Genomic DNA, 20436 nt, shown 5'->3' with positions numbered 1-20436 from the left:
AGCCATTTCGAGGAGACACCAGCTCCAAGACCAGGAAGGCATACAGTCTGAAGGGGTTAAGGGAAGGAGCGGGGACCAGGATACACGTTCTCTTATTCCCTCAGGCTTGCGCCACCCTGTGGCTATCTGCACAAAGTCAGAGACCAACAATACTTAGAAAAAAGCCCTTGTTCTCCAAGTCTCTCAGCTCTTTCACAAACACATGTGCAGCCACTGGATGACATTCGGGGCCCAAATTAAAGGAGTGTAAGACCCAGATTTTTGAAACCACCACTCAGGATCCGTATTTGAAAAGCAACCATTTATTAGAACCAATACAAGAGTATGAAAAGAGGGAAAAGAGGAGAGTGGAAGAGGGGGAGAGAATGAGGTCTGCATCAGATGTCAGTTGTGGAAACACATAAATTGCCTACTTTTAAACATTTACATTTAAAAGGCGAACATATATATATATATCACTTATCCTAGAAAAAAAAAAAAATCAAAAGCAGACATGTTTGGCTGAAATAAAACCAAGAAACACAACCAAAACTCCCCCACAAACCAAAAAGGTCCATAGAGAATTCAATTTCCTATTTTTCCATTCAGAAATCTGGCTACAAAGTGTGATTTGTTTTGCTACTCAGGATGGTACCGAGTGCTGAAGGAAACCCAGCCTCTGGAGTCTCTCAGATCCCATCCTGTGGGAAGGGGTGAGAAGGCCTGTGGCCGTGGGCAAATCAACTCCTGGCTACTTGGCAGGATGGCCGACGTGCTCTCTCCATCCTCCAGGACTCCACAGACCCGCCTGGTGCCGCCAGTGCAGTGAACAGAGGGGCAGAGTCCGCTAAACACTGAGAACCAGAATGTGACCGCAGCAAGGGGCCAGGACCTTGTGCTTTTTCAGGGGTTACACATCTAGGGCCAAGGAGAGGGAAAGGAGAAAGAGCCCTAATGGGAGGAGGAGCCAGCCGAGCCCCTAAACTGAGATGGAGAGCAAGGCTCTTGGGCCCACACCTGGGCAAATACAAAGTGTCCAAAGCTTTCCCAAACGAGAGGGAAAAAAGGTCAAAGTCAGGTTCAGGCAGTGGACACTGAGAAAGAGATGACAGATGCTGAATACAGTGAACTGGATGAAGCTTTCAGGAGCATCAATGCCCAATTCTGAGTGTTAAACTTATCTCTAGAAAAAAAAATTTTCCAATGTGGCTCTTTTTTGGTGGGGGATGGAGGAAGTGGTTATGTTTATTGAACCAGCTGGTTCCTATGGGGAGGCAAAGGCTCGGGTACAGATACCACGAAGGGGTGAAGTGACCCAGCCGTCCTGGGATCAGTTCAGGGAGCAGCAAGCCAAGATATAAATCAAACCCACTGTGTGTGCTTTGCTCCTGAGACAACCCAAGTCTGTTCCAAGCCCATGGGGTATGGGACCTTAATTCCCAACCAGCAGAGAAAGAAGCAGCAGCATCCCTGATTCCCTAATGCAATGCTCTTGGGTCTCAAACAGCCTCTCTTTGTGGATGCAAGACATAAAATATACGGTGCCTTCCCCCGTAACATCCTAAGTTAAGTCTGGACTATTAAGACTTCAACATTCATGGAGACACTGTCAACATCTGAACTAGCAGCTTTGATGAGGGGTGGGGGGCAGAGAATTTGCCAAGGTCACTAAGTAGTTCCAACCTTGGGACAGCTCAGTGAGGACAAAAGCCTATGGCAGGCCTAGACACCGGCTCAGGGCATCCTCCGTCGAGGACCCTCAAGTATTCTATCAACTTTGATTTACAATGCCTCACAACACCCCTGTGAGGTAGGTCAGTATTATTACCCCCATTTGACAGATGGGGAACTGAGGCATTGAAAGGAGTGACTTGCCCAAGGTCAGCCATTATGAATCAGTTGAGGAGGTTGGCACCATAGTCAGCATCCACTCAATTCTTGTCCACTCCCCGGAGCATTTTACATCTTAGAGCGCACTTGGGAGCAAAAGGAAGCCGGTAGCACACCTCACCCTGCAAACCAGATAAACTCAATCAACCCACAAGGATTAACTGATGGCCCATTATTTATCTAGCACAACGCAAGGAACCTTGGAGAAGAAACAAGCTGCTTCTGAAAGTCATGTGTTAATGGGTGTCTTGAAAATAAAATTACATTTTAAACATTAAGGGCATGAATTCTTTTGTAAAGAAATACTCACTTTACCCTAAGAGGTGAAGGACTAAGTCACACCAATTTCTCAAAGTTCTATACTGAGTAACCCAAATTCCTAAAATTCAGAGTGAAGCAAGACCACACTCAAGCAGAAAGCTAAGAACAACTCCCTCAGTGGTGGTCTGGGTAGTGCTCTGAGCTCCAAGGTTGGTGGGGAAAGGCCAGCAACTGCGGTGGCAGCAGCAACATTCTCTACAGGCTAAGCTAGGAACCCTAGCACCACCAAACACCCCCTGCTGCCACTCATCCCTCCCCACAATACCCAAGGCCAGCATCTTTCCACCCTTTCTGCCTCAGCTCAACCTCAGGAGTTGCAGTATCTTCAAAAACAGTTAAGGATATAGACGGTGACACTTACTTTTCCATTCAGGGAGAGGGTATAAAGTGATCTCTATAACTAGTCAGAAGACACTTGTAATATTCTTACCTCCTGCCAGAGGCATAAATCTTTAACAAAAGAAAGGCAAAAGAAAAAACATTTTCCCCCCTCCTTTGGATTTACACTGGATTCTGGTAGAAATCACTATGACCCTTACCCTAAAACTAAGGGGAAAAAAACTAAACCCACAGCCAGTCCTGGTTTAGAATCAAATACTAAAGCTCCTGGAAACTGCAAAACAGTGACTTGAGCCTTAAAAGGGCCGTGACATGATGAAACTCTATCTTCTAAGGTCTTCTGGAAGGATCTCCAGGTAGGAAGCCCCTCCTTTCCTCCATATCTACTTGCAGTAGCCAGAGCAACAGGACCCTACGTACCTCAGAAGCTCGAAGAATGATTTATCAGCACACACAGTATAATGTTCACCAGGGATGCTCTAGTTCCAGGAAGGACCAACCATTCCAAGACCTAAATATAAACCATTTTTCATTGATGGCTGATCACACTGGGTAAGACCAGGTGATGAGAAAGTTCAAGACTGATTAAAGCAGCAGTGACAGTTCAGGTTCAGTCTGTGTTGGAATTTCTCAAGAAGCATGACAAACTGGCCACTGGGGCCTGAGTCAACTGAGGGTCACACCTGCCAATGCCAGGGGACATCGCCAAATTAAAAAAAAAGAAAAAAGAAAAAAAGGAGAGGAGAGAGAATGGCAAGAAGTTCATTGCATTCAATTTGGCCTAATTTCTTGATAATAGTTTCCTATTAGATTTTCTGATTAATATTGATGGCTCTTACCTAGGCAGTGATAATTAGGTTTTGATCTATTGTGACATTAATGATCACAATCAGTTGACTTTGAAATTGTTTTAATTAATGGCTCTTCCCCTGTCGGCTGCCTCCAGTGCAGGTTCTGTCCCTTCCCCCACCACCTTGTTTTAACTCCTTCTCTCACTGACCTCAGAGACAAATATAGCATTGGAGGGTCACTTTCTTCCCATGAACCAAGATTTTAAACTATCTTAAAATATTTCTCTGACAGAGGAGCAAAATGAGATGATGTTAGGTGAAATGAGGATCAGGATAAAAGGCAAGAAAACAGGCTCTCAACGAATAGGAAACATTCCATCTTAGAAAACCACCACAGTCAAGCATGATGTTAAAGTGGCAACGACAAGCTGAAGTAACTCGAAAAAGACGAGATGAGGTAGCTTAAAATCCAAGAAATCCAGCGCAAGCAAAAAGAAACTAGAATTTTTATGAAGCTATGCAAAGAACCTTCACACTTTAGTAAGCTTTCAATTATCCAACTCTCAATTATGCAGGCAGAGAAAAGTAGCATTTTTCCTGTGGTCACATGGTCAGAACTAGGACATTTCTTAAGGTCAGACTGTTTCTTAACAGGGCTAGGCCTCACCCTGGACCTCCCTAGACTGATTAAATCCGAAACTCTAGGTCATGTGTTTTTCTGGGAGAGGTTTCCACATAATTGACACAAGTCTCTGCTTAGAAATCACCATCTTGAGGTGTTAAATAAAACTACACTGCCCAGAATAGATGCCCAGGTGTTACCAGATGTGTCCCAAGCCTTTTTTTTTTTTTCCTTAGCAAATCTTCTGTCATTGGAAAGTATGTCCTTGTTTTAGGCTTCAAGCCAGCCTCATGTTAATTCCTTCAAAAGGGATGAGAAACTGAAAAAGGTGTGAGCAACACTGATAAAATATCCACAAGGAATACATTTTACAGAACCCACAATAAAGTAACAACACATAACTGGATCTGCAACATAGTTAATACTTTCCACAAGCAAGGATTAACTACTGTTAAATACTGTGGCAAAGAGCCTCAAATAGGGACTGAAGCCAGGGGTTCTCAACCTCCACTCACCTTTCTCTCGTAGTAGCATCTCTAACCAAACCTGTTATCTTTATTTTCTGGAATAAAACCACCCCTTGTTGTGGTCCATCTGTGGCCAGTTAGTTCAATTCATCCAAGGTCATGTCTTTTCTACACACGAACCAGTTGTCACCCTCCTACTTTAGGGCCACAAACTATACCAACCAGTTAGTTGTCTCTGAGCTCAAATATAAAATGTGTGCCTATTTGTAGCATTTATTACAATGAACTATTAATAGTTCATCCCACACCTGTATGAAAATTCTTTGAGGTCAGGGACTGCATCTTTTTGAACTTGGTATCCCCAGGGCCAAAAAATGTCCATTGAATGAAATGCATGTTGATTTACACTAAGGTGGCTGGAATGTGGATGGCTCAATACAAATCCACCATGATTAGTTGGGGGTGGGGGGGTGGCAATTCTGAGCATGTGCTCTTGGGGGCAAGGCTGGTAACATCTCTATTTTTGAAAACCTAACTTTTATGATTAGTGGTAAAGCCAAAATGAAACTGAAATACACTGGGTCCAGACCTTTCCTCTCTCTGCCCTGACACAGGTATGCTTGCTTGGTGGTCTAATTACAAAGGTACAGATCTCAACACTCTAAAAACCTAAACCAAAAGGATGGAGTCATGGGTGCAAAATGAGCTTTTCCTTTGACCTAATTTGTGAGAAACCATTTCCACATTTCAAATCTAATGATAGAACCCTTCCTGAAGTTCTCAGGTCACTGCAAACTTATTTTAGGCCCTCAAATTTGAACCCTAAGGGCAAAAACAATCGCTCCCCAGCCCAAACATGGATCCCTCTGATCCCTCACTGTACCTTAGGTAAATTGGGCTACACACAGATCAGACAAAACCACAAGATGAAAATCATAGGCACCTTCCCTGAGGCCAAAGGATTTGGCCTAAAGATAAGGAAATTGGATTGCAGGGAGGCTACAGCATAAGTACAGCATAAGAGTTAAGTTAAGAAGAATCTAAAACTGCAGGAACTACAGGAACAAGACCAACTTTTCTTCAACACAAAAAAGTAGTACAGATATATGGCTGGGGGCCAGCCAAGGACCATAGACTTTCGAGCATTAAGGACCACCACAGGTCCAAATGCTCCCTTGAGCAGATGAAAACTGGACTGCAGGAGGAAAAATGATATAGCTCTCTCCAGGTTAAAAACGGGTGCTTCCATCAGGGTTGACGTTCTCTAACAGCTGATCTTAACGTGAGGGGATTCGCCCAGCCCAGGGCTCAGAAAAGCAGCTATGCTGACCTTGGTAGACTCTGCTGGTCAAAGCTCTGCTACATTCTCAGGAAAGAGAAATCCTTGAATGCTGATTACAAGAAAACATTCAGCATTAGAAAGATGTTTTGAAAGAGGACTTAACATAGGAAAAATATACTTTGAGCACCTGAGACCTAGATGTTTAAGAGTGCTTAGCCCAGGGCCACTAACTCTTCTGAGAGGAGAAAGCCCCATGAATGCAGGTTTCTCTTTCAGGCTGCAATCCTCCAAGGGCCTGGACAGCTACTCAGCACTAACAAATGCCAGAGGAACAGGCAGGCATCCGTCTCCTTTCTGCTGAGGGCTGAGATCAGTATTGGCCTCTGGCTCCCTCCGTTCCTACAGAAGTAGCAGTGGGTAGGCAGGGAGAGAACAAGTTGTTTGGGCAGCACTCAGTACAAGACCATGATTCAGTAAACTGTGGACAGAAAAAGATGAATGGAGCGAAGACTGAAGTATTAAAGGGGTGATGAGTAGTAGATGATACTGGGGTTTTTTTGTTAAAAGAAATCAGATTTTGATGAATGCCTTACGTATTACCTATAACCCTGGCAACCATGTGTCCCACGTTTCTCAAGACCAATCTTAGTACCAAATAATTCGGTCGTGTTCTTTGTCCACAGGCTAGATTTGGGCTCTAAAAATATGGTCACTGTACTTTGCTTACATACCCACTGCTCCTGGAAGACACACACTGGCTACATGGATAAGCTGTCATTTTCTCCACCTGCAAACTTAGAGACCCGGATCACCTCCTCAGTGGCTCTGGCCTACTTCTGTCCTATTCTAGTATACCCTAATGGATATCCTTAGTTACTTGTATGAAAAATCTCTTTTCTGACTATCCTTTCTTTCAGATGCCCATCAGATTAAGTACTAACAACTGTCAACTATCCAGCACTTGATCAAGGCCTTTAATTCCTTCAGAGAGTTAAGGAAGATGGAGATAAAACCCCTACCCACTTGAGTATGGGTTATGAGTTCTCACCCAATCACATTACCATGCAGAAGGATTTTCCTGGATGGCTGAAACCAAAAGCTTCATTGTTCCAGTCTGTCATGTCACCGCAGCAACAGCTGTCTTCTCAACCGTGCAGTACAATTTTTGACATAATTTATACAACCACACAGAATTCAATCAGCAGCTGAGCAGGGAAGCAATGTTAACAAATGCTATGAATGGGTATATGATTTGCATATTACTCGGCTCATCTGTGGACTGGAGCAATCTCTCCATTCCCCTCGTTACTCTGAATAATCTAGAAATGGTTGAATGCTCCTGGCCAGACAGCTATATGTTTAAAAAATCAAAAGCAACCACAAAAACCTCAATGGCTGGTGAACTCTAGAGTTAAGGCTATTTCAAGCATTTATTCTTATCTCCTCAGCTTTGGGCTGGGACAAGGATGCTCAAAACCCTGCTATTTCCTTACTTTTAGTCTTGATTCTCTAGCCCCCTTCAACTACAAGAAAAAAAGGGTAACGAGAAGTAGGGCGTTTCTTGGGGAACAAAGGCAGAGGATATAATCAGAAAAATAATCTCTCAATATAATGGTAAAGCAGGAAGAAGCCAAAAGGGAAGTATTTTGCTGAGTAGGGAGAGGTCGTGTCAACATGCTACTGCCGGGGCCTGTCACTCTCTGAGGTTGATAGTCTTCCATGGAAATGCATTAAAAAAAAAATAACATACAAGAGTTTGAGGGTGGAGAAAGGGAAGAGCATTAATACTTTGGGGACTCTTGGTGGCAAATCCAGGAGTCATCAAAGCAGGAAATTTATGATTATAAACACTATGAATATTTAAAATTGATACTGTGGCCAATGGCTCCCCTCTAAGAATTCCCCACCGAAAATAATGGCATGGAGGGAAACTTGGGTCCACTGAGAAGTGAGGGTCAGGTTTGAAGCCTCTTTGGTAACAGGAATGCTTTGGGAGGCCACAAAAGTTGGCAGGGCTGGAGGGTGCCTAGCACCTTGGCACAAGCAAGCACCAGGCAGTCACTCACACCTACATAAATAGATAATCCAAAAGGGAGGGATGGAAGGAAATAATACATATATACCATATGTGATAATAAAGACAATTGTACCCTACCCCGTCATCCTCATGTACTAATAGCTACAAATCTCCACAGTCAATAATCTTGTCATTTTATGACAGACTACACCAACTTGCAGGAGCAGAACCAGGGATTGCTAAGAAACAAGGCCAAAAGTCCTGGGGCTAAAAGGAGTGCCTTGACAAATCTGAATGTAAAATTTCAAGCCCTCCAAAGGATGGAGCTATTCTGGGAGGATCGGTGAGGATGAACAACAGAGGGTGGCCCAGAAGACCACACGAGGAACCCTGTATTCTCCTGGGTAGAGCTGAATGAGGTTGGGAAAGCCCCAACAGGTAGGCAGTTGCTATTGGCTTTTTAAAAAGATGGGCAACATCTTTTCCAACCCAACATCTCAAAACAAAGCCTAGCTGGTCATCAACATGTTCTAAGAGCCAAAGAAAGAAACCAAAATTCATCATCATTATAACAAAATCCCCCACTAAAAAGCGACCAACCCTGAAAAGATCAAGACTCTAAGGTGATTAAAAAGTTAAAACTCATCTTGAGGTCACAGGGGAGCAGAAGGAAGAGAGCAGGGCAAAGGAAAAAATGGTGAGAATTACACACAGTATGTAAATGCCTGGTCTTCACAGAGAGACACTTATCATGAATCAGACCATCAGTTATGTTACAAGAGAACCAATACCAACATTTCTCCTGTGGAGCACAGTGATAAGCACATTTTTTATGGATGTGTTTAGGATAGAAGGGGGTGGGTAGAGGGAGAGGAGGCAGGGAGGTGAATGTATTATGTACAAAGAGAAATGGCAGAGACCACCCCCTCCTTTAGCTCTTTGCTGTTTCTTTCTCTTTGTTTTCCGCATCCTCAGGATATGCATGCCACGTCAGTCTCTCTTCATAAAATGCTATCACAATTTGTGGACATTTAACATTAGCTTCTTTTGCAAGAACCAGGTCTGCTTCATCTGTGTCTTTCCTGGAGAGAAAGAATATGAGACTTAGAACGAGAGGAAGAGCGAGAGTCTATCCAAACATAGATTTGTTATTAAATTATGATTTAGCTGACTTGATTTCCTCTCCATCTTGATTTCAAAGGGAAAAGGATCCTAACAGTTCCACACTTTCAAGGAGAAATTTAAGTAAATGAATCAAATTGTTAGTAAATATCATTTAACCACTACATCAGAAAGAAACAGAAGTCTGCAGCTAGAATAGATCGAAAACAGCAGGCTTAATCAAAAGGCTGAAAATTAAACTACTATATAAATTCTGCTCCCATAATTTTTATTTGTGTGTATGAGCATATGAGTGCACACACAATCAAACCTACATTCAGCCCTATTGATTATGCATAAATTGCTCAATCCAGTTTCTGGATCATCTGGATCATGAAAAGGTCCTAACCCTCCTCATCTTGTGGCCTTTTTAAACACTCATCCTTTTGGTCAGAACTGTGGATTGGAATAATAAGAAAACAGAAATTTAAGTCATCAAAGAATGTAAAATCTAGTCACTAAAATGAAATGTAGGAATTAGCTGCAAATTTCAAGTACCCAAGTTACACACGCTCTACTATCCAGTATAACAAAAAAATCTAGCAAGTTCCTTAACTAACCAGGATTCCAAATCAAGAAAAAAAAAATTTTAAATTAAAATTCCACTGAGATGTGAGCAAAGACAACTAACTCCTTCTCTAGAAAACGGAGATGTTGAATTCATAGAGGTGAGCATTATCGATGAGAAGAGGAGGGGGAAAACACACAGCTTAGAGCAGCTACCCAAATTTGGACTGTGGTCGAAAAAGCTAGTTAATATGTGAATGTAAATCATAAGTCCCATATATGGCTGAGTGAGAAAAGCAGTCAATACAGCTCCTTACTTCAGAGTATAGTGATTCTTCAAATATAGACTTCTGGGTAATTTACCAGCAAAATTTCAATCAGATAAAATATTAAACCTCTTGACTATACAACTTTTAATGTAATTAGCTTACTTTGTGGCACTGTAGCATGAACCCTCTATTTAGAGACCAAACTTAAATCACAAGCCCAGAACACGTGGAAACAGAGAGGTAGTGAGGGCCACACCATAAATCACTTCGTCTTTAAGACACCAAATTGAAGGGAAGTAACCACACTTTCCTTTAAGAGCCATTCCCTCTACCGGATGAAATAACTTGTGCTTTGGCTAGTGTTATTCTTAATGCTTTTTGTTAACATTATTCTTCTCTTTTAGACATTATTCAGTGGTCTTGGTCTTCAGCGATGGCAGAAAGCCTCACTCAACTCCTATCCCATGGCCACAGGCTCATGGTGTGACGGTAAATGATTCAGAACTGTGTAAATAAACGGTTAGGTCACGTTTATATGCTTCCTACCTCAATTCTACCATCCTCTGGTATGTGGGCTAATATAATCTGGCTTAATACCAAAGCTTTACAATGTCTTAAATCCATTCTGAACCATAATTCCCATTTAATACTGACAGTTGGTATCAGTTAACAATTTAGATCACTGACGATCAAAATTCTTAGTTGGGGAATACTCAGTCTTCCCTCTCTATCTTCCATACGAATGCAAGCCACTGGCAAAGAAACACAATCACAGAGTGAGGCCCAATCTCTCTCACCATTTCATTAGGAACATTAAATCGCCACAGGAATCTGTCGCCCCAATGATCTTTTCTGGTTCCAATCCTCTCTCAAAGCCCCGAGCGATATCATTGCTCTGCTATAAATAGAAGATGAAGAAAGGTTACAGCTTGGAGATAAGAGTAAAAAACCTCCCCATTTCTCAGCTCAACAAAGCACAACCTAAGTTAATATCACCGGATACCATTTTTGTCACCCAATTCATAAAGTTCTTAGAACTTAAATACAATACTGGGTCAGCCAGTGACAATAATGCTAAGAGATATTTTTGCAGGAAGATGCAGTTGTCCTTCAAGTATTCCTTCAAAGGATTAGGAGTGGTCCCTAAAACTTCATAATATCCCTTAAAATATTCTGGAGTCATCATCTAGGAACTTCTCTAATCCCCTAATCTAATCTCCTTGATATGATAAATGGAGTAATGTAATTAACAGTTTACCCCTAAACTGTTGCTTCTGAGATGATAAACAAGCCCACCTGAACTAAATCCTTTTTCATTTTATAAACTTCAAATATACCACCTCTCAATCTTTATTTTCTAGACTTTTAGTTCACCTAACACTGACCAATATTTTTAACACTTCTTTTCACATAGTCATCTATATTTATGAAAGAACAGAGATAAGAATGATTCAAGGCACTACCATAAAATAGCAAATTTCTTTCAGCGCTCACATACTGTAATACCCACACACTTGGGGAAGAGGCCCTGATCTGTGCCTATCCCCTCCTGATGGAGATAGGTCGTTAGCTTTAGAGAGCAGAACTGGACAGTGATTTAAAACAAACTGATAATTCCGTAGGAGATTATTCAAACTTGGTCAAACTGCAATCTAGATAAGGAGCATAGGGTCTGATTCAGCTGCGATGGCACTGGTGAGAGCAAAATGGTGAAATTTTATACAAACCAGGTAATTTTAAAAACCTCATTATGGAGGCTAATGCCACTTATCTAGTGGCAACACAAAAAAAGATTCAGAAGGACTGCCCAAGTGAACTAAATCTGTCTGATTTTCATGATAAAATCTCTTTGATCTGACATTCACCTTGCTTTCTTCTGAGAGATACATTCAGCGTCCAGGTGGTCCCCAAAGATACCAGAACCCACACTGGGAAGGAAATTCCATGCATGAATCAGGGGACATACAGACTCAAAAGCGTAGCCTCTTTTGGGGGGTGCTTAAAGGGAGGAGGTTCCCAGATGTGCACACAGCTGCTCACAGCTGGAATGCTGGTGCACAAACTAAGTCGTAAATCATAGCTGGCGGCTGAAAACAGTTTGCCACATAGGGAGGAAAGGGAAGAAAACTGTTCAAGCTGCTGAAAAGGAGCCGAGGTGAGGAAAATGCTAAAATCATTACACAGGCAGTAATCTTAAATCAGGCATAATGCCGACGAACAAGTTTCTTCTGCAGTGGTCTAAAGAAAGAAACGAAATCCCCTCCTGCACCTTTAAGATATACAATCACCTATCTTCCCAGCTGCCTACCTGACAGCCGCCAGCACTGCTGAGAATGCTGTCGGGGCCCCAGATGAACATTACAATGTAAGGGACACGTGGGGTGGTGCTCAAGGTCAGCAGCATCAGAACCTGGCCTAGGAACAAAACTCTCTGCACTGGCCAGCGTCTCAAAGCCAGGTCGCTCCTTTTGAAAAGGACAGAAGCCTTAGGTTGAGGCAATACACACTATATGTCACAAATAGCTACAGAAGTCTTATGCTGTGTTGTTTTTTGGTCTTTTTACTTAGCTAGAAAATGAATCAAATGACAAGAGCCAGAATACAAAGGGCTAAAAAAAAAAAAGAAAAAAGAAAGAAACAAGTCTTAGCTCCTTAGAGAAGGGAAGGCATTCTCAAATTATTTACCAGTACACTGTATCACAATGATATACACACCTCACCAGAATAGGGTAGTTTTAAAAATAAGATTGTAAAACGTAAAATTAACTAGGGAAACAAATAAGGAGACAAACAAAAACCTAGAGTCCACTTTCACTGGCAGCCTCCAATCTTTCACTCTTACTTCAATTCTTTTTGGAAAGCTGGTCTCCCATTTTCTTTCCTCAGGAGACCAGGAATCACTTGTGTTAAGTCTCTAGAAAATACTGATGCCTAGGTCCGACCCACAGAAATCTGAATTTAATTGGTCTGGGGTGCATCTTGGGCACTGGAGGTTTTTGAAGCAACCCCCAAGTCCCCTGCCATGATCCTAATGTGCAGCAAGGGCTGAGAACTGATGCTCTAGAAAGATGGGTATCCAAGGAGAATGAAGATAAATAAGGATGCTTATGGCAGTGATGCTAGAAGATTCAGAAGCAGACTTACGCTTTTATTTTATTAAACTTTAAGGATACAGTACATCCTTCACCACAAAAGGCTTCACAACCTTGAAATAAATGAAAGGAGTGGAAGCTGAGGGGTGGGGTATGTGTATATGTGTATATGTGTGCTCAGATGCAAAAGATATATATGAAAAAAGGAGAGAGGCAATAACTGCTTATGGCTAGTTACTTGAGAGCTAAAATTCAGAAGAATTAAGGCAACTGAATCAAACCAAAATTTCATAAACACATTTTTCCAAACTGAACAATAAAAAGATTCAAAAGGAAGATGAAAATTAATTTATTTGGAGTATGTAAAAATATAATAGGATCAAAAGAGAATATACATGCCACTGAACTGTTCACTTTAAAATGGTTAATTGTATTTTATGTGTATTTCACCTTAATTAAAAAAAGAAAGACTATAAAGGGTTGAAAGTGCGTGCTACCTTTGGAACAAAAGAAAAGTGAAGCTTTTAAAAAGCTCCTTTATATCCTTAAAAAATTCACCAAAGACTCTCCCTCTCTAAGATAATTAGCCACTTATTCATGGATAAGGCACAGAGTAGCTGAATGTTTTACGGGATTTATTTTTGCCACCCTAACGCAATTCAGCGAACACATATTACGTTTCTCACGCATCCAGGAGGGGGCGCTGTGGTCGATCAACATGTCTCCCTGGAAGCTCTTTTGTTCAACAATTTACTTTGCAGGCCATCCTTGGAACAGAAATAACCAAAATAACGCCCTTGTTTTGGGAGGAGGGGTACTGGGGGAGGCAGAATAATAGTTTGCGGGGGGAAAAAGGAGAAATAAAGCTTACCTCTCTCTTTTTTTTGGATTTGATATCATCAGCACTGTTTGAGAAATTGGATTTCCTCTTGTTACCTTCTGACTTCTCCCTGGGTTTGTTATTTTCACCCTCCTTCATCTTCTTATACTTTTTCATAAACTCAGAAATTAGCTCAGGGCAATCCAAGTTTTTCTCAGGTTCCCAAGTATTGTGCTCCCTGGGCAAGAAGAATGGAGAAAAAAGGAAAGAAATGAGGGGGGCGGGGAGGAGCGGGAATCCAATGCCTTTATTTTAAAGAAGACAAGTAGGCAAAAAGGAAAGAAACCCTATGCTTAAAGGAGATAACAAATTTGATCCTAGGAATCTAACCAAGAGAAAAAATATATCCACAAAAAAAACTTGCACACAATTACTTATAACAGCATTTTAACAGCCAAAGACAGAAAACAATTCAAATGTCTATCAATTGGTGAACAGATAAACAAAATGTGGTATATCCATACAATGGAATACTATTTAGCAACACAAAGGAACACAATATTAATATATGCTACAACATGGAAGAACCTCAAGAACATGCTAAGTGGGCTTCCCTGGTGTCGCAGTGGTTAGGAATACGCCTGCCAATGCAGGGGACACAGGTTCGAGCCCTGGGCTGGGAAGATCCCACATACCGTGGAGCAACTAAGCCCGTGTGCCACAACTACTGAGCCCGCGTGCCACAACTACTGAAGCCCACACGCCTAGAGCCCGTGCTCCACAACAAGAGAAGCCACCGCAATGAGAGGCCTGCGCACTGCAAGGAAGAGTAGCCCCCCCCTCACCGCAACTAGAGAAAGCCCGCGCGTAGCAACGAAGATCCAACGCAGCCAAAAATAAATAAATTTATATATATATGTATAAAAAAAGAACATGCTAAGTGAAAGAAAACAGATGCAAAAGACTATACATTGTCTGATTCCATTTACATGAAACCTCTAGGAAAAAGATAAATTTAAAAACAGAAAGCAGATCAGGGGTTCCCTGTGGCTAGGGCTTGGGATTAAATACAAATATTTAGGTTCAAGGGAATTCTGGGAGGTTACAGAAATGTTCTAAAACTGGAGCATGCTGATGGTTGCATACTCTGTAAATTTACTAAAAATCACTGAATTTTATACTTTCAATAAATAAATCCTATGGTATGTAACTTATACCTCAATAAAGCTGTTAAAACACTCAAATATAAGTTCTGCTTTGTAAGTGGCAAAATAATGTGATTTCATACATATAATCATCTATGCAAATGCTGAAGAGAAGACAATCTAATTCTAAATGCACTCCAGTTTATACTAACTTAAATATGTTACTTATATTTTGAAGAAATGCCAACAAGTTATTGGAAGATTAAAATAATTAGAAAAGAGGCAGTAAGGGCTTAAATCATTAGAATACAGACGAACCATAAAAAGGAAAAGACTCAAAACTGGAATTTGGAGTGCATTAATTCAACGCTCTGGATTCAACTTATGGATACTAGGTAGTCAAAATACATTTGTATATTAATAAGCAAAAACAATCCAAATTAAAAAATTGTGTCTAATTAAACTTGGATCAAGGGAGTCCTACTATGAGAAAAACAAATAGTTGGTATTCACAAAGTTGTTCTCTGTATCCCCAGCATGGGTTTTAGAAAAGCAAACCCCCAACTACCATCCGCAGTTTATGGAATCAAAGCAAGAAATGTCTCTACACGGGAAAAACTAGACCAGGCATCCTCTTCACTCCTAGCCAGTGGCAGAGGTTCTTTTGGTTATATAGTAAGAATTAGCTACATTAAGATATACCTGTAAATATATCATAGCAGTTTCTATAATCCCTTCATCGACTGAGGAAAAATTTTTTTACATTTATGCACCATTCATTTTAGATCCTTTATTGTTTTTGTTTTTTGAATAAGGTATCTTTATTTTTTATTTATTTTTTTTTGAGCTTTTTTTTTTTTTAATTGAACCATCTTTATCCCTTTATTTATTTATTTATTTATTTATTATTTATGGCTGTGTTGGGTCTTCGTTTCTGTGCGAGGGCTTTCTTTAGTTGCGGCAAGTGGGGGCCACTCTTCATCGCGGTGCGCGGGCCTCTCACTATCGCGGCCTCTCTTGTTGCGGAGCACAGGCTCCAGACGCGCAGGCTCAGTAGTTGTGGCTCACGGGCCTAGTTGCTCCGTGGCATGTGGGATCTTCCCAGACCAAGGCTCGAACCCGTGTCCCCTGCATTAGCAGGCAGATTCTCAACCGCTGCACCACCAGGGAAGCCCTAAGGTATCTTTAAATTGGAATGGTTTGAACACATGCCATAATGACTCAACTAAGTAGCACAATGATGGGAAAATCTGAGATATTTACTCTAGACTTCAACTTTCTGCAAAAAGAGCTTAAGAATGAAACAAAATTTATTTCTAAATCATTTGAGCCAAAAGCGGAAAAGCCTCTCCCTCATAGCTCTTCTTTCAGCAAAAAAAAAAAAAAAAAAAAAAAACCAAAAAAATTTCCTCATACAATAACTTTCTCCTAAATCCACAAAATATATATGTAAGTTTACTATCCCAGGAGAAATTAAGGCACGAAAATCAAGAGACGTGCCAACAGTGTAGCATAATAAGCAAGCAGATGCAGAGGTAGGAGAGAATCTCTGTTGCTAGCAAGGAAAGCCAGTCTTCTAATGAGATTATTTATCCCTTTTCCTACCATATTGGTATTGTTATTTCTACATCAATCAATTTTCACCCAAAAGATAGCACGGTATAATTTATAAAGAATCTGGGTTTTAGCGCCAAAGAAATCTGATGCTGGGTCCTTGTTTCAGCACATACCAGTGCTGTTATCTTTGGCAAAAAACTAATTTCCTCATATGTAAACTGAAAATACCTCTAAAGGCTGTTATGAGAATTAAAGAGAGAGAACACATGAGGTAGAATATGACCACTGCCTAGTAAACAGTAGGTACTTAGTTGTAGACAATGCTGAAGGGGCACAATCTGTTCCGGTCTTTAATGATAAACTCTGGATATTTCTGACAAAGTAAGGACAAATGTTTAATCCGGGACTTCCTTGGTGGTCCAGTGGTAAAGAATCCGCCTTCCAATGTAGGGACGCGTGTTCAATCCGTGGTCGGGGAACTAAGATCCCACATGCTGCGGGGCAACTAAGCCCGTGCGCCACAACTACTGAGCTCGCACGCCTCAACGAGAGAGCCCGCGTGCCACAAACTACAGAGCCCACATGCTCTGGAGCCCGCGCACCACAGTTAGAGAGAAGCCCACACACCCCAATGAAAGACCCGCGTGCCACAACTAAGACCCGACGCAGCCAAAAAAATAAAATAAAATAAGTAAATACTAAAAAAAAAGGTTTAATCCATCTACCCTAAACCTTTTCTTTCCCTCTTCTATGTATGTAAGGTACCAGTAGCTCAATTATATAGTCTTGCAATTCTTCAAAATGCCCAACAATTTCCAGTGGTGATTCAATGGGCCAAATAAATACCCTCAAAGTCTTTAGGTGTATTTTAATTCCTTTCTCATGGTGCTCTAGGCCTCTCAAATTCATAGCTCACACCTCTAGAAGATGTTGTGATACCACTACTCTTCAGAAATATGGAGGGCACATTCCGATTGCTGTGCTACCCACATTTAGTGCTGTGTGTGTGCGTGCTGCAGATGCTAAGCATCGTGCAGTGCATAAACTGCCCCACCCAAAACACCAACAGTGCTCCACACGAGAAACTTGATTCACATAGTAAAATAACCTTAAATATATTCTGAAGGCTCCTGATCATAACTTTGTCCAAAGGTACTGGCAAAACATTCAATCTTTTATTATATTTAAGTCTCACACTTCAAAGTTGTGATGTTCAGTATGGTTAACTACTAGCCACATGTGGCTAACGAGCATTTGAAATGTGGGTACTATGAACTGAGACGTGCTACAAAATGTAAAATATACATCAGATTTTGAATTCTTAAGCATGAAAAAATAATGTAAAATTTTATCAGTAATTTTTGTATTAATTAATTTTGAAATAGCATTTTGATGTAGTGTGCTTAATAAAATACATTATTAAAATTAATTCCACTTTTCCTTAATGTAGCCACCATAAAATTTGAAATTACATATGTGGCTTGCATTACATTTTTATTGGACAGCACCACTCTAAGGAGCCTAAACCAGTTCCTAAAAGCTCACTGGAGTTCAGAGAAACCCATTCTTTGTTATCAGGCATCCTGGGAAGAGAATTAATGAGAAATTGAGGCAAAATGCCTAATGATTACACAGCTTCATGTATTTCACTTTTCAAGCTACCTCTGCTATGCTTGTGTGTCTAGTTCTACTTATTCCAAAGGAAAGAATAACCTACTTTAGCACTTCAACATAAAGTCAGTTACTGCCTAATTCTGAATAGTCAACACTTCAGTACCATTCTTAAAGCTCATTGACCTAAAAAGAGGGGTTTTATAATAATAAAAGATAAATTGAGAGATAAAGGGATAGATTATATTAAAATGTTAACTGTAGAAACTAGGTGGTGTGTATCTGAGTGTTCACTCAATTTCTTTTGCCTCAGCTGTATGTATATTTGAAATTTTTAAAAATAAATATTGGGGGGAAAATGTGGTCTCAGATTTAAGTCTCTCATTAAGATGAGTGTTTCATCCTAGGACAATCTTGAGGTCCAAGGATCATTATCGAAAGCTATGGGCTATGGGATCAACTACGACTTCTTCTGCTTAAATGTATGTGTTTTAGCTTAGTTACATCCAAAAGAATAGTAACAGTAGCAGTTTATACTTACACTGAGCTTATGTGTCAGGCTCTACACATCTCCCCAATGTCTCTATGATATATACTATTTCTTATCCCTATTTTATTGAGGAAGAAAAAAGATTAAGGAACTTCACCAAGGTCACCCAGCTCATATCATAAGTGGTAGAGCAAGAATCTGGACCCAGGCAATCTGGCCCCCAGTCTATGCTCCTAACCAGTTCATTATACTGCCTCTCAAAAGCATTCTCATTAGAACATCAGCTCCAAGAAGGGAGAGATTTTGCTTAGTTTATTGCTGTGTCTTCTGACTCTTAGAAAGGAGTGCAGGTGGTGAAAGAAAAAGATGGTGATGGTTCACAGGGAAATGTCTGTGTCTGTGTCTACCTGCGCAGAGTCCCAAAGCCTGAGAGAAGGCACTTACTCGGAAAAGCCTTTCCACTTCAGTAGATATTCCACTTGCCCCTTAACCACACGCCTGTCTAGCACCTTCTCCACGACGTACTCCTCCTCATCCTCTGAAGAAGAACTGTCAGCTGTCCGCTTGGTTTTCTTTCCCATGTCTCACGCTGTTCCACCTGAAAGACTAAGGCCACCGGGTTCCTGCAAATGGGAAGGACAAAAATGGTCAGAATCCACGTGAGCAGTTAAAACCCTGTCTCTTCTTGATGGGATGCAGGGGGTATAACACAAAGTTGCCATGTACCTTTTTCTTGTGTCTTAAAGCATCCTACAGATGAGTCCTAAGAGTTTAATCAAAAATGGGCAGATCCCCACTTTCCCAATTACAACTTTCTCTTCAGCTAACAAGATCAAAATTATTAGGTGGCACAATTATCTAACTCCTCTAATTTCAGATTCCATAAGACAAGTAATGTATGGGATTTTACTCCTAGCTAATTCTGTAACTGTTTACAAGTCATAAACTCAAAGACAAGTATGGAAAATCTTCACTTAAAAGAACCGTGATAGAATTAACACATTTCCCTCCAAAGTTAATAAGGTTTTTTATAAAAATGGAAAAAAAAAAAAAAAGAAAATAAGAAAGGCCACCAAAATCTAACTTTCCTCTGCTCTGAGCATCCTGAACAGTCTCTTAGCAGCACAAAAAAAGTCCTGCTCAGGCACCTTTTACCACATTTTCAGTGACTCAGTACATTTCCCTTAAACAAACTGAGCTTGTCCCTTCTGAGCATCCATCAGCTCACAAAAGCAAGGCTGACATCTCAAACACATTAAGCCTCCCCTTTCATTTGGGGATGGGAGGGAGGCAGCAAGGAGAAAAAGATTTTTTAGTCCTAAAAATCAAAATTAGTCATTGAGTTGTTCAATAATTCTTAAGGCTCAACTAATCCAATTATTAAGGAGGTACCTCTCCTCTTAACTGGAGTTGACTTTGGGCCAAAGGAAGAGGAGGAGGAAAAAGAAGTCTGGTCCCAGACTCACATCAACATGAAGCCTCAAAACACAGAGGAACCATTCATAGGCCCAAGGAAAGCTGAAGCAAGGCAACACAAATGGAAATTGAGTTAAGCTCAGAAATATGCACAACCAGGGGTACTCAACAGAGAATCTAGTTTTTTAAATTCCCACGTTGTTGTTACCATAATCATTTTTAAGAATTCTTCCTTAACCATGTTAAATGGTGCCTAGAGTCTGGATTACAGAGTAGCAGGAATTGTTTTCTTAGCTGAACTCTTATTTTTATTTTGCTGTAACCTTTAAAGCTTTTTTTCAGCACTAAAAATATTTCCATCCTGATCAGAAGACCACCCCAGGAATGGGGAAGGTCACTACTGATCTCCGAATTTTGTTCGAGTAGCATAAAAAGTTGCATTTATCAATTTACTTCAAATTAGCAAATTTTAGGGAATTACTCCCAGAATATACAGTTGGAAACCATACCTCCAGAACTTACTAGCAATAGGTCTGCCCACCCAAAAAACCGTACCCACTACTGCCTCGTAATAAAACTATGTCTTCATTAACATACTTTATTTGGAAGTCGGGGTGGGAGGATGGGGTAATGCAGGTGAGGGGTTTCAAAATAATTTTT

The 20436-nt window shown here is 40.7% G+C and overlaps 1 protein-coding gene across 5 annotated transcripts in view; it reads right to left on the bottom strand.

The window, feature by feature from the left end:
• Positions 1-282: 282 nt before the first annotated feature.
• The window catches only part of CBX5 (chromobox 5), a 35368-nt gene continuing 15214 nt past the window's right edge, over positions 283-20436 (bottom strand). For all 5 annotated transcript variants that reach the window (XM_061206546.1, XM_061206545.1, XM_061206547.1 and 2 more), the window contains 4 exons: positions 18805-18983; positions 13609-13795; positions 10443-10543; positions 283-8790 (listed from right to left, as the gene is read on the bottom strand). In XM_061206546.1, the coding sequence (XP_061062529.1) occupies positions 8640-8790; positions 10443-10543; positions 13609-13795; positions 18805-18941 (576 nt within the window). In that variant the 5' untranslated portion in view covers positions 18942-18983 and the 3' untranslated portion in view covers positions 283-8639. The remainder of the gene's footprint in view (positions 8791-10442; positions 10544-13608; positions 13796-18804; positions 18984-20436) is intronic.

Source organism: Eubalaena glacialis, chromosome 11 (assembly GCF_028564815.1).
Source record: "Eubalaena glacialis isolate mEubGla1 chromosome 11, mEubGla1.1.hap2.+ XY, whole genome shotgun sequence".
Lineage (NCBI taxonomy): Eukaryota > Metazoa > Chordata > Mammalia > Artiodactyla > Balaenidae > Eubalaena > Eubalaena glacialis.
Note: the sequence above shows the minus strand (reverse complement) of the source record. Positions and strands in the feature narration are given on the sequence as shown.